General features: G+C 37.6%; 1 protein-coding gene across 1 annotated transcript in view; it reads right to left on the bottom strand.

The window, feature by feature from the left end:
* si:ch211-281l24.3 (uncharacterized) overlaps window positions 1-13,122 on the bottom strand; it is a 66,347-nt gene that overhangs the window by 36,686 nt on the left and 16,539 nt on the right. Inside the window, exons 7-14 of the mRNA XM_056266002.1 lie at window positions 9,752-9,847; window positions 8,969-9,076; window positions 8,101-8,560; window positions 7,793-7,856; window positions 7,627-7,719; window positions 5,608-7,521; window positions 5,365-5,521; window positions 2,520-2,972 (exon numbers count right to left, since the gene is read on the bottom strand). Of these exons, the coding sequence (XP_056121977.1) occupies window positions 2,520-2,972; window positions 5,365-5,521; window positions 5,608-7,521; window positions 7,627-7,719; window positions 7,793-7,856; window positions 8,101-8,560; window positions 8,969-9,076; window positions 9,752-9,847 (3,345 nt within the window). The remainder of the gene's footprint in view (window positions 1-2,519; window positions 2,973-5,364; window positions 5,522-5,607; window positions 7,522-7,626; window positions 7,720-7,792; window positions 7,857-8,100; window positions 8,561-8,968; window positions 9,077-9,751; window positions 9,848-13,122) is intronic.

Below are 13,122 nucleotides of genomic sequence, written 5' to 3'. Positions count from 1 at the left end.
GTGTGCTTCAGCACAATAAGAGAGTGTTTTTCTGTGAAAAGAGCAACACGAGTGAAGATCGCGTCCTTTTCAGGATGACGTTTCACCCGTGTATTTCTGGATGCGGCCAACTTCTGCCTCCGGCTGATGGTCATGATCGCTGCCTCTTGTGCTTGGGCCTTGCGCACGCTGAGGCAGCGTTCGTGAACGAGTCATGTTCTCACTCTGGGAACATGACCGTCGCGGTGCTTGAACATGGCGTTCGCATTCTCAACTCGACGACTGGCTTATAATAGCTCACTCGCGAGATCTGTTGTGCGAACACATGGACTTGGTGCTTCGGCACCTCAGCCGTTTGGGGCTTGTTATCTTCGCTGTGTGCTTAGGGTCGTTGTCCTGTTGGAAGATGAACCGTCGCACCAGTCTGAGGTCCAGAGTGCTCTGGAGCAGCTTTTCATTAAGGATAGCTCTGTACATTGCTGCATTCATCTTTCCCTCGCGATCCTGACTAGTCTCCCAGTTCCTGCCGCTGAAAAACAACCCCACAGCTGATGCTGTCACCACCATGCTTTACTGTAGGGATGGTATTGGCGAGGTGATGAGCGGTGCCTGGTTTCCTCCAGACATGACGCTTGCCATTCAGGCCAAAGAGTTTAATCTATGTTTTTCATCAGACCAGAGAATTTTGTGTCTCATGGTCTGAGAGTCCTTCAGGCGGGCTGTCATGTGCCTTTTACTGAGGAGATGCTTCCGTCTGGCCACTTTACCATACAGGCCTTGATTGGTGGAGTGCTGCAGAGATGGTTGTTCTTCTGGAAGGTTCTCCTCTCTCTACAGAGAAACGCTGAAGCTCTATCAGAGTGACCATCGGATTCTTGGTCACCTCCCTGACTAAGGCTCTTCTTCCCAGATCGCTCAGTTTGGCTGGACCGCCAGGTCTAGGAAGAGTCCTGTTGGTTCCAAACTTATTCAATTTACGGATGATGGAGGCCACTGTGCTCATTGGGACCTTCAATGCTGCAGAAATTGTTCTGTACCCTTTCCAAAATCTGTGCCTCGACACAACCCTGTCTCAGAGGTCTACAGACAATTGCTTGGTTTGTACTGTGGGACCTTTTATAGAAAGGGGTGTGCCTTTCCAAATCATGTCCAATCAACTGAATTTACCACAGGTGGACTCCAGTCAAGTTGTAGAAACATCTCAACGATGATCGGTGGAAACAGGATGCCTTTTAAGTGTCATGGTAAAAGCTGTGAATACTTATGTGTAATGAATGGCTGGCAGCAAGCTTTAGGACCCAAATGCAAACTTTAATAAAACACTCAAACACAAAACAAAGGCATGGCGAGGCATGAAACAGAAAACTGAAAACAAGAACCTGGACCGGTAACATTCACACATAACATACAATACTAGACAAAGACACAGGGCAAACATGAGGGCTAAAATACACAAGACTAACGACAAGACAAGGGACACCTGTGAACAATAATCAGACGATTAACCAATGACAAGACACATGGCAGGATCACATGACAAACGGAATCACATGACAAGACAAGAACCAGGAACAAGAAACAAGAAACAAGAAACAAAACCCAAACCGTGACATTATGTACATGTGATTGTTTCGTTTTTTTTTTTATATATATATAAATTTGCAAAGATTTCAAACAAACTTCTTTCACGTTGTTATTATGGTGTATTTTGATTGTAGATTTTTGAGGCAAATAATGAATTTAATAAAAAATTTTGGAAAGGCTGTAACATAACAAAATGTGGAAAAAGTGAAGCGCTGTGAATTATTTCCGGATGCACTGTACAAGCAATCATGAGAGGGACGTTGTGATACATGATGTAGGTGCATTGTGAACCTCTTGTGAAAAGTGACAGGACCTGTGCTTTCACATTCTTCTCTTGAGACTTGATTTATCCACTGGGGTCGTATGGATTACCGATCACTGTGAGTGGTTTTTCAAGCGTCAAATAAGTACTATCAATTCACTTGCATTATCCCACAGAGATTGATTATTTTCCTAAAAATCATTGTTTGTGTTTATCTGAAGAAAGAAAGCCATATACATCAGGGATGGCATGAGGGTGAGGAAATGATGAGAGATTTTTTTTTTTTTTTTGGATGAACTATCCTTTTAAAGCTCTGGAATAAAATGCAAGTGATCATCAAATATACACAAATAAATACATGTTATGTTGGCCAAGAAAACCAAAAGCAGCACATATGTTTTTATTTAAGAACTTCCCTATGATTTAGCTATCCAAACCCCTCATCCTAGAATTGCTCAACTCAGACATGTATAGGGTGATCACTGATCAGTTAAAATGTGACAACCAACTACTGTCAATATTTTTTTTCTTTTGAACACAAGTGGGATGTTGGGGCAACTTTTCAAGTGTGATAACATGTAATGCAGTTCTGCTGTTTGTATTCACACATTTATTAGTTAAATTAATAAAATGAGTGGGCAACATGAAATAAAGAAAATCAAACCCAGAGTGTATTTTCCAATGAGACTCTCACCTGAGCTGTGAGATGTAGGGCAGACACTGGAGGAATCCCCTCACTTCACTCTCTTCATCTGTCCAGTCTCTCAGCTCTACTGGTTTCTTCTCTGTCTGCAGTTTCAGCACTTCTAGGAGGATGGAGCTCTTTCTCTCTGAGAGCTTTATTCTCCAGACTGCAGGAGCTGACTGATAAACTGGCTGTAATGCTGGAAGGACACTCCTGCCTTTTTGAGTCTCATAGTCCTTCACATATGAGTACAGATCCAGCAGGAAATCACAGTGTTCAACCTGATGCTCATCATAAAACTCATTATCGTCATACCAGAGAAATGATCTGTAGCTGCACACAGATGTTAACAGCTTAATGAAACTCTCTCCTGTAGTTGTAACACACTTTGAAGCTGCAACAGTCAGATTCAGCAGAAACTGGGCAGCAGATTTCTTCATCTCTAAAGCATGTTCATGAATTCTGTGGACACAGACAAATTGAGAATGTTAATGTCTAGAGCTGGATAAAACAAAATTGCATTGGCTGTACAGCCTGTAAATTATCTGGCGAATTTTTTTGGGGGGATGGGGTCTGTACTTTTCTCAAGTCTCCTGCTTTTTGGGGGATTATTTCATGCATGTTACATGTCTAACATGCTCACAGCAATGTCTGTGAATGTATTGGCAGTAGCAAGTCTCTGTACTTGCTCTGCAGCAGCAGCGTAGCAGAACTATTCCGCCAAGACCAAATACATTAACAATGCCATATTCATTGCCAGGCATGTACTTTCCTAGTGGGCCGGTCGAGTAGTGGGCGAGTTGTGAATCGGGGGAGATCTCCCCCCTCCACTATATTAGGTGCTGTTTTTAAAATGCAGTGCATTTGTAAATGGCAACTGCAAAAGGCTAACACTCCAAATGTGTGACCGAAATGGTAATGTTTTATAAAACAGTAATTGTGCATGCGAAAGCAGATCGAATGTGCTCTGCGCTTCTGCCGCTCTATCAAGTGCGCAACTGGCTTGATCCATCCAGACTTGACTTAGAAATGTGTGTTATAAAATCATTTGGTGAATCTACATGTAGCTGAAAACAGTCACAACCATGTAAACTGCATGACAAGGTAAATTGTCAATCCAGCACAACTACAAACACTGTAGAAATGTGTTTTGGCAGAAATGTATTTATTATTTTTATTAAAAATTCTTTAGTTTATTATTATTTATTTAATTTAGAAACCATATCCATGGTAACGAGGAGCATACCTGTGACTACCATGATCTTACTAATAGTTTAACTTTTTAATCGTTTAAATTAATTTTAATTCATTAGTAAATGTTATTTGAAATTGAGCTTGATGAAATATAAATATCAATGTCTTACATAAATTAGGTGTTTACTATTTACTGTTAGATCATCCCAAAATGTCATTATTTATCTCTTCTGGGAAACACAAAAGAAGATTTTTTTAATGTTGGTCACCAAACCATTTTGGTTAACCTTGACTTCTATTTAAAAAAAAAACAGACATTTCTCAAATGATCTTATTTTATGTTCCACAGAAAGAAAGTCAGGTTTTGGAATGACTTTAGGATGAACAGTACATTTATTAGCAGTAAATTTACTTTACGGCTTACTAGGTTAAATCAGTGCTTTACTGTTATAACCCCAGCAAAACAGCCAGATGGGCTGGATTTGTCCAGGACCAAATTTTATCCCCAGTCCAGGCTTGTTCATTACCATGTTATCTCTCCGAGTGTTGTCATGACAGAATTATATTTATAATATATTTTTCATATATATTTTATATAATTTTGCACCGTATGAAAATGTATACGAAGTACATTTGAAAAAAATAAAACTGATTAAGATTAAAATTAAAATGGGAACTGAAAACCCTTTTACAAAGACAGATAGAATACTGTATAAAAATTACTTACAGTATTGGATAAAAACACTGTCAATAAAACGGTCTAAAATCCACAACATAGATTACAGATAAAAAATGTGCTTTGTTTGAGACATCGTTTTCATGAATTTGTGGGGATGTAATTTGGACCATTGTTTCATGCTTTAAGATTCTTACTTTTATGATAGACATCGTGATAGTAACTGATCTGGTGTGAAAATATAGATTGTATTGCAAATTCTGAATTACAAATAAAGCAGATTTTATAGAGAAAGTGTAAAAATAAAAGTGTAAAGTGTCAAATTTAAACCACACCCTCACAAATACAGATTTTAACAAAAGTGTTATCTCATATCTGCTAAAAAGCAGACTAAAAAGTCTGCTAAATTGGAACTAATTTTGCACTTAAAATAAGAATAAGAAAAATTTACTTTTTACTAGGGGTCTCTCTTGTAGATTGTTAAACTAATTTTGTCTTTCGCATTCTTAAAGTCTAAAATCATGTGAGGCACCATCTCCAGCACCTTCCTTCACATCTCTGAAGAGTGATCAGTCAATGGATCGACCGATTGTGTTTAGCCAAGAAACAATGAGTTACAGGTATGAAATTAAATTATAGCTTTTTTAAGTGCAAAATTGAATGAGTAATTAAATTTAACACTTTATTGAATGAGTAATTAAATAATTTACTCAAACTGATTTGTTCAAAAATACTGAATCAGTTAGCAACAAAACCCCAGTACTGTGATGGTCAGTGGTTATAATGGTATTCCTTTTTTTTAAGCGCAAAAACAGAAAAAAATAACTACATAAAATAAATATTAATCAATATTATCTTTATTGAATTGTTGTGTAAAACAATATCACAACAATTGTGCTGTCTTGTTGCTCCCTACTTATTTAGATTCTGCTTTTACAGTATGGAGCTGTTAAAACAAAAATAAAACATCTATTTTATGCTGACCTCAATTCAGAGATGTAGGGCAGACACTGGAGGAATCCCCTCACTTCACTCTCTTCATATGTCCAGTCTCTCAGCTCTACTGGTTTCTTCTTTGTTTGCAGTTTCAGCACTTCTAGGAGGATGGAGCTCTTTCTCTCTGAGAGGTCTATTCTCCAGACTGTAATGATATGAAGAATGAAGCATTAGCATCATCAATCCAAAAGATGGTTTTTATTTGTTTTCATTATTTCACATGCATCTCACCATCGACTGGTACTGGTGTTTCCTCACTAGGTTTACTGGTGACGTCCTCATAGACAGCAGAGACTCTGACTCTATACCAGGTGCTGTGAGGAACAGTTAAAGTACATTCACACTGAGGTCCTTGTGTTAGTACTGATGACCAGCCATCCAGTCCTGCTTCTTTATACTCAACCATATACCGCAGCACTGGACAATCTTCATCAGCTTCAGCCCTAAGCCACGTGACCCTGAGAGTATCTCTGTCCACCTTATTCACTAAGGGTTGCCCAGGTGTTGCTGCAACAGCTGTCTGAAAGTTCATAACCTTGCTGAAGTTGCTCATACAGTCCGGCTCAATAACTAAATACCTCAGCTGATATTGATGGCCAGACTTTAGACCTGATATTTTATTGATAGTTGTGCCGTCAAAAACAATCTGTTTCCAAGTTGTGTTACTCATTCCATCATCGCCCAAAGCTCTGTACTCTACCACATATTTTTCAATGCTTTTGGTTTGTGGTCGATTCAGTTTCAGGGACACATTGGTGTTTTTTACCTGAACTATTTGGGCAAGTTCTGGTTTTGTACCAAACTTCACCTTATTGCTCACAATCTTCCCATCATGATAAAACTGCACAGAGTATTCTGGAAAACCATCATCAGTTATCAATGCAGCAATGAACTTGGTTTGCGCTACATCTTCATTTTCCTCTTTGGCAGCAATAAACAGTTGTACATTTATTACAGACTTCAATGGCATTAAATCATGTGATATATTCTGCCTCAAAGCAGCGAGGAAAACATCCTTAGCATCTGGTGAGAAAAGTGTGAGACACATCACTCTGGTTGTCAGAGAGTGACTAATGACTTTCTGTAACTCTGCCTGTGATTTCACAACAGTGATGTCTGCAGCTCTGCAGTCTCTCAGAATCTTCAGCTCAGTTTCTTTATTCTCCAGCCACTGGTTTGTTTTCTCTGCACTGAATGGTGAATGGTTATGGCTTTCAATGAGCTTTTGCAGTCTCTTCTCATGTTCCTCTTCTTTAACAATTTCTGCAATTCTTCTGTGCAAATCAGTCATGTATTCATGCAACAGTTCTGAAAACTGTATAAGTTTATCCTTTAGAGCTGGAAACCAAATAATGAACTTTACATTCATGCAGTCTGTGATCATGTCCTGACAGATACTGATCTGTTTTCTCAGATGTTCCAGAATGTTTTCAGTTTTATTCATTACATCTTCACTGACTCCATTTAGAGCAGCACACACTGAGCTCTTGTCCAGTTTCTTCAGAGGATACAGCCAGACCTTCAGAGGAACTGCTCTCTCGCCTGTAGATCCAAGCAGTGTCGGCAGAGAACCGTAGATCTCCACTGCCTTATCAAAAGAAACTGAACTCATTGCATCACCCACATCAGTGTAGAGACTGCAGTTATAAAAAATGCTGTTAGCTTTTTCTGTTTCATTAAGATTTGATAATACATCTCTTGAACTGATGGTGGTGAGTTTCTTGATAACATTTTCCATTTCTGTATTTCTCTCTGTGCTGCTTTTCTCATTCACATAATCAAAAACAAAAAAGGCCTGAGCTCCATAGCACACAGCGATGATCACATGTGTAGCTGTTGCATTAAGGATTGAATGGAGAGTTACTTCCTGTAACAGTTTTTGGCTGATCATGTCCAGTCTAGTGGTAGTTCGGTAGTGTAGTGTAACTCTGTCCTGATGTTGAGGCTGACCTGGGTGGTTCAGAAAGGCTGCAGCTCCAGACAGTTTTTTAAGTACAGATAATTCTTTTAAGAATGCAGAGGAGATATCCAGTGCTCTGCACCTCTCTTGCACAGAGTCATGCTCTAAAATCTTCACGCATGTCTTTAGCCGAGGGAGAGACACCTTCATAGAGTCAATGGTGTTGTGCTCTAACATAAAGATACCTGCAAACAGACATTCACATTTAAATTATTATTTTTTTCCATTCTAGAATAAAAGGGTGTAACATGTCTCAATGGTGTAACAAATTTGCGGTTTCAAATTATCACCTTGGCAGAAAGAATTGCTGTGACTGTCGTACAACATTCCAAGTCTTAAAGATCGACTTAGCGCAGCCATCTCAATCACATCTGGGGGGAAATCTGAAAAATCAAAAGAAACATAAAAATAAGACAATCTAACTTGTAAAGTTGCCAATATCTATGATATACTCACCAATACAGTGAATTTCAAATCCTTTACACAAACGTTTTGCCTGTAAATCTCTCTCTTTCAGGGTCTGAAAAAATATAAAATTAGAATAGTTTGAACATAACTTAAGAAATTAATATTTCCCATACATGTGGCCCACTAAGTGATCTATCTATAAAGTTATTACCGCCTCCAGTTCTATTACTCTTGCTGTCAATGTTCTGCTTTCTTCTTGTAATTCTCTCTCTTCTTTATGTGGTAAATTAATAGCCTAAACAAACCCAAACACATTATACTGATTAGTCTGTGAACTTTAAACTGGATAGACGGACAGTCAGATGGGCAGATAGATATCCATTCACCTGCACCAGGTTGTGTCTCTGCAGTGCTGGTACTGTGTAGTGTTGTCTTACGTGGGTCTCACAGTAAGACACAGTGCAGGTCAAACAGGATTTAACAGCTTTGAGCTTCTTCTCAGGACAGATATCACAGGACACATCTTCAGGTCCAGCATAGCAGTGAGCAGGAAGAGCGGGACTAAATCCTGCCTTCTGGAGTTCGTCAATCAGTTTAGACAAAGCAACATTCACACTCAACACTGGACGACTTCTGAACCTCTTTCTGCACTGAGGACAAGCATAAGATCTAGCTTGGGTTGGTTGTCTCCAGTAGAAATCAATGCAGTGTTTGCAGTAACTGTGTCCACAGGGGGTGGAAACTGGATCCTTGAAGACCTCTGTGCACACTGGGCACTTGTAGTGATCCTCTGTCAGCAGAGAGGCTGAAAGTGTGCTGTGGAAATATCTGTGGTTATTACATTTTCAACTTGTGCAATGATCATACCATGATCAATGGCCATGCAATAATCGTACCCATTGTAAAATACACAAAACAAATGAAAAAATGATCAATGCATAGTAATAAATAAAACCAAGACAAGATTGGAGTGTATACTGCCTGCATAAAAACAATAATAGTGCAGAGTGCTAATGTTGTAGAGTGCTAAAAAAAAGGAACACATCCACTCACTTAACTCTCACTTCCAATCTCTAAAAGGAATGTCCAAATGTCCAACTTTAATTAAATTTCTTCTCATTTATAAGACCTCAGTGATCAAATCAAACATTATGTAATGACAACAACATAACTGATTTTTGTTTATTACATACACAGAAAGCAAGCTATAATTTAATTTCATACCTGTAACTCATTGTTTCTTGGCTAAACACAATCGGTCGATCCATTGACTGATCACTCTTCAGAGATGTGAAGGAAGGTGCTGGAGATGGTGCCTCACATGATTTTAGACTTTAAGAATGCGAAAGACAAAATTAGTTTAACAATCTACAAGAGAGACCCCTAGTAAAAAGTAAATCTACTAAAATGCATTTGAAACATTTATTTTATGCTAAGTATACTACAAATACATTTACATGTTTATGTACTTAATATAAATACCCTGAAATTGCACTTTTGGTATACTAAATTGACATACTAAAAGTCTGCTAAATTGGAACTAATTTTGCACTTAATGCACTTTAGTTATCCAGAAATAGTGCTGAGGTCCAACTAAAGATATACTAAAGTTTATTTGATTGTGCTAAAGTGGAACTATTGCAAGTATACTTCAGGTTAACTAACATCTTGCATTTAAAGACTGATATTATACAGAGATCATACTATCCTTACTAATAGTGATATTAAATAATATTTTAAGCTTAATATTAAGATGTGCATTGTGCATTAAACAAGTACTATGAATAAACTTTAATTATAATATTTATTTCAGTAAGTCTCAAGCGAATATGACATTAAAAATTTTCATGGATTTTTAGTTTACTTAGTATGAAAAAAAGTATTTAAAACACATTTTGGTATAGTTTTTTTTCACTAGGGACACTATGCAAAACAAGCACAGCTGTAACTGATAAACTATATTTACTTAAATTTTAACACAATTTGTTACAGTCTATATTCGCATACTTTTCATTTTTAAACACAATCGGTCGATCCATTGACTGATCACTCTTTGCAGACAGGTGTGAGGGTGCTGGAGATGCTGCTTCATCTGGTTTCAGACTGTGAGAGTATACATTTGGTTATAAACAAATTGCATGACAATGCACATTTTTAATGATACAAAAAAACATTAAGCACACCATATGAAACCAGCTAACAGACTAAATTCTCTCTTTTCATACTCTATGCAACTATGGGCTCAGATGGTTCTATTATACTGTTTGTTATAATGGATTCTAACAGCCTGGGGAAAAGCATTTGGTTTACAAAATGAAATGGATGTCAAATAGAATTTCATACCGTCTGATTGCTTCTTGGCTAAACACAATCGGTCGATCCATTGACTGATCACTCTTCAGAGATGTGAAGGAAGGTGCTGGAGATGGTGCTTCACATGATTTTAGACTTTAAGATTTGGAAAGACACATTTTTAACAAAGAGACATGATATGCTGAACAAGCACAACTGTAACTGATAAAATGTTTTATTTATAATACAATGAGCACATCATTTGTAACAGTCTAAATGTGCATACTTTTTAAACACAATCGGCCGATCCATTGACTGATCACTCTTTGCAGACAGGTGTGAGAGTGCTGGAGAAGGTGCTTTATCTAGTTTCAGACTGTGAGAGTACACATTTGGTTATAAACAAATAAAAAAAAAAAAAAAAACATGCAACCCTAGCCTTCCTTAAAATCTTTGAGAAAATGTATGTATAATATTTTGAAAAGAGATGTGAGCTTGTATTCAACACATGTGCACATATATGTTTCAAGCCAAAAAAATTAAGTTCTCATACCGTTTCTCACATTGCTGAAATCTTTCAATGAGATGGCATCTGCTTTTTAAAGATCTGTATCTGCAACTTTTTAATGATAAAAAAAACATTAAGCACACCGTACTGTATGAAAACAGCTAACAGACTAAATTCTCTGTTTTCATACTCTATGCAACTATGGGCTCAGATTGTTCTATTATACTGTTTGTTATAATAGATTCTAACAGCCTGGAAAGAAGCATTAGATTTACAAAATTAAATGGATATACCATCTGTTTTTTTTTTTTTTTTTTTTCAAGGCCGCAGAAGCAGGGTAGTGGGCTTATGTTTTGATACGCACTTCATTCCACCAAGCGTTGTTTTTTATTTTCTTCTTATTTATTTAAATCCAGATAATTGATTTACAAGACATTGATTGAAATTAAAGGGGTGGTTCAGGATTTTGGACATCGGGCCTCATTTCCAAGTTAGCCTTAGTGTTATTTATCAGTGGGGACAGTTTTCAAAAATGTTCATCCAGTCGTTCCAGTTGCATAGTTCCCTGGTGCTAGGCTAGCGCGAGTCAAAGGTAACTGCTAGCCTGCCATTAAAAACACTCCACAGTACACCAAAAGCAAATAAATTATAACGCCAGACTATCGATGTAAATGTCTGTTAAGAGAATAATGTTAAAAATCAAACTACTCTTGCATCTCAATGATCGCAACTCATTTACAGGAACTAGTTTCTCAGCAGCGGGGGATTTTTACTTTGCTCCGGTTAGTATTCCTGCGCCGAAAAGTAAACACATAACCGAAACGCACTACAGTCGAAACTACCTGCACTACCTCTCTCTACCTCTCTCTCTCACTACCTCTCTCGGTTGCCTAGGTAACTACATATCACTCCGCCGCTGCTGTAGACTGTGCTGATAAATACAGGGAACAAAGTATAACTATTGCAATGCGATGAAAGGGTAGTTTGATTTCTAACATTATTCTCTCAACAGACATTTACATCGATAGTCTGGCGTTATAATTTATTTGCTTTTGTTGTACTGTGGAGTGCAGAGCCGGCCCGAGCCTTGTGGGGGCCCTAAGCAGAATTTGATTTGGGGGCCCCCTCCCACTACGCGGAGTCACATGTGCTTGACAATTATTGACACAAATATCACGCAATAATGATACATTATAAATGAACACAGTGAGGTTATGTATTAATACAAAATAAATAGGCCTACTTAATAAAAAATAGCCTATACTTAAATAAATAATTTACTTTACTCTTTTACTAACTCTTTGAAACTTCTTAAAACAAACTGTCTCAAAACATATCAAATAATTGATTTGCTAAAATAATGACAAAACTGAGAAATCAACAAAATAAGAGCAAGGGTTCAACAATGACAATTATTGTTGAAAACTGTAAAAAAAAATTATTATTATTCAACTGTCTCAATACATTGTAAGTTTTTTTTTATTATTATTGTAACAGACTTGGTTGGATTGTACATGACAGAATCCAACAAAGTCTGTTACTATAATGCCGGTAATGATGTACTGGCGCTCGTTGTATGTGCGTTATGCAATGTATTTTTCCTCTCGGGGCTTGCCGTAGATAGGAATGGTCTGCACAAAACATACTGTAAATAATCATGCAAATATAGTTTTATCTAGCTTTTTTTTCTCCTCCTCTGGCCTTTTCTTCTTTCTATTTACGGCACCAGATGGATACGTCCTTTTTTGTTACATGGCTTAACATTACCGTGACTATACGCAGTTGCGCACGAATTGTCTATGCATGTGCGAGGTGTGTAGATTATGCGCATGAATTAAACGCTGGCAGACACAGCAGTTGTAGGCAGGTATATTGATCATGTAATCAGAATTATCTTGTCTCGAATTATTCATTCATTAATTCATATTCATTCATTCATTTTTGTCACTTGTTTAAGTCATCTAAAAAAAATATTTTTCGGTTTTTCGACTCGCTTGGGGGGCCCCCTGGTTAAAAACAACTGTTTTTAATGGCAGGCTAGCAGTTACCGTTGACTCGCGCTAGCCTAGCACCGGCGAACTATGTAACTGGAACGACTGGATGAAAATTTTTGAAAGCTGTCTCCACTGATAAATAACACTAAGGCTAACTTGGAAATGAGGCCCAATGTCTAAAATTCTGAACCACCCCTTTAAGGTACAAATTATACTAAACGAAAAAACTCCAAACAACTTATGAACTGTGTAACAAACCACGAGCCCACTACCATGCTTCCGCGGCCTTGAAAAAAGGGCGAAACAATAAGTCAAAAATCATCTCAGACCCACTCCATATCTCCCGACACATTGAATCGGCCATCGGCCAATACCGATTGTTGGCCGATACATCGGTGCATCTCTACTTACGACGTCAAATGAAAGAAATATATAAATTAGTCGGTTATGATAGATATGATTGGTTTGTGTGTTAAACCCTGCCTATTGTTTTCGTGTGCATTCACACATTGGTCTGAATAAAAAAAAAATGATGTTGTAAATGGGAAGACTAAATAAAAAGTAAACAACACAGCCACTTAGAT

Source organism: Rhinichthys klamathensis, unplaced genomic scaffold (genome assembly GCF_029890125.1).
Source record: "Rhinichthys klamathensis goyatoka isolate OS25496 unplaced genomic scaffold, OSU_Roscu_1.1 h1tg000243l_1, whole genome shotgun sequence".
NCBI lineage: Eukaryota > Metazoa > Chordata > Actinopteri > Cypriniformes > Leuciscidae > Rhinichthys > Rhinichthys klamathensis.
Note: the sequence above shows the minus strand (reverse complement) of the source record. Positions and strands in the feature narration are given on the sequence as shown.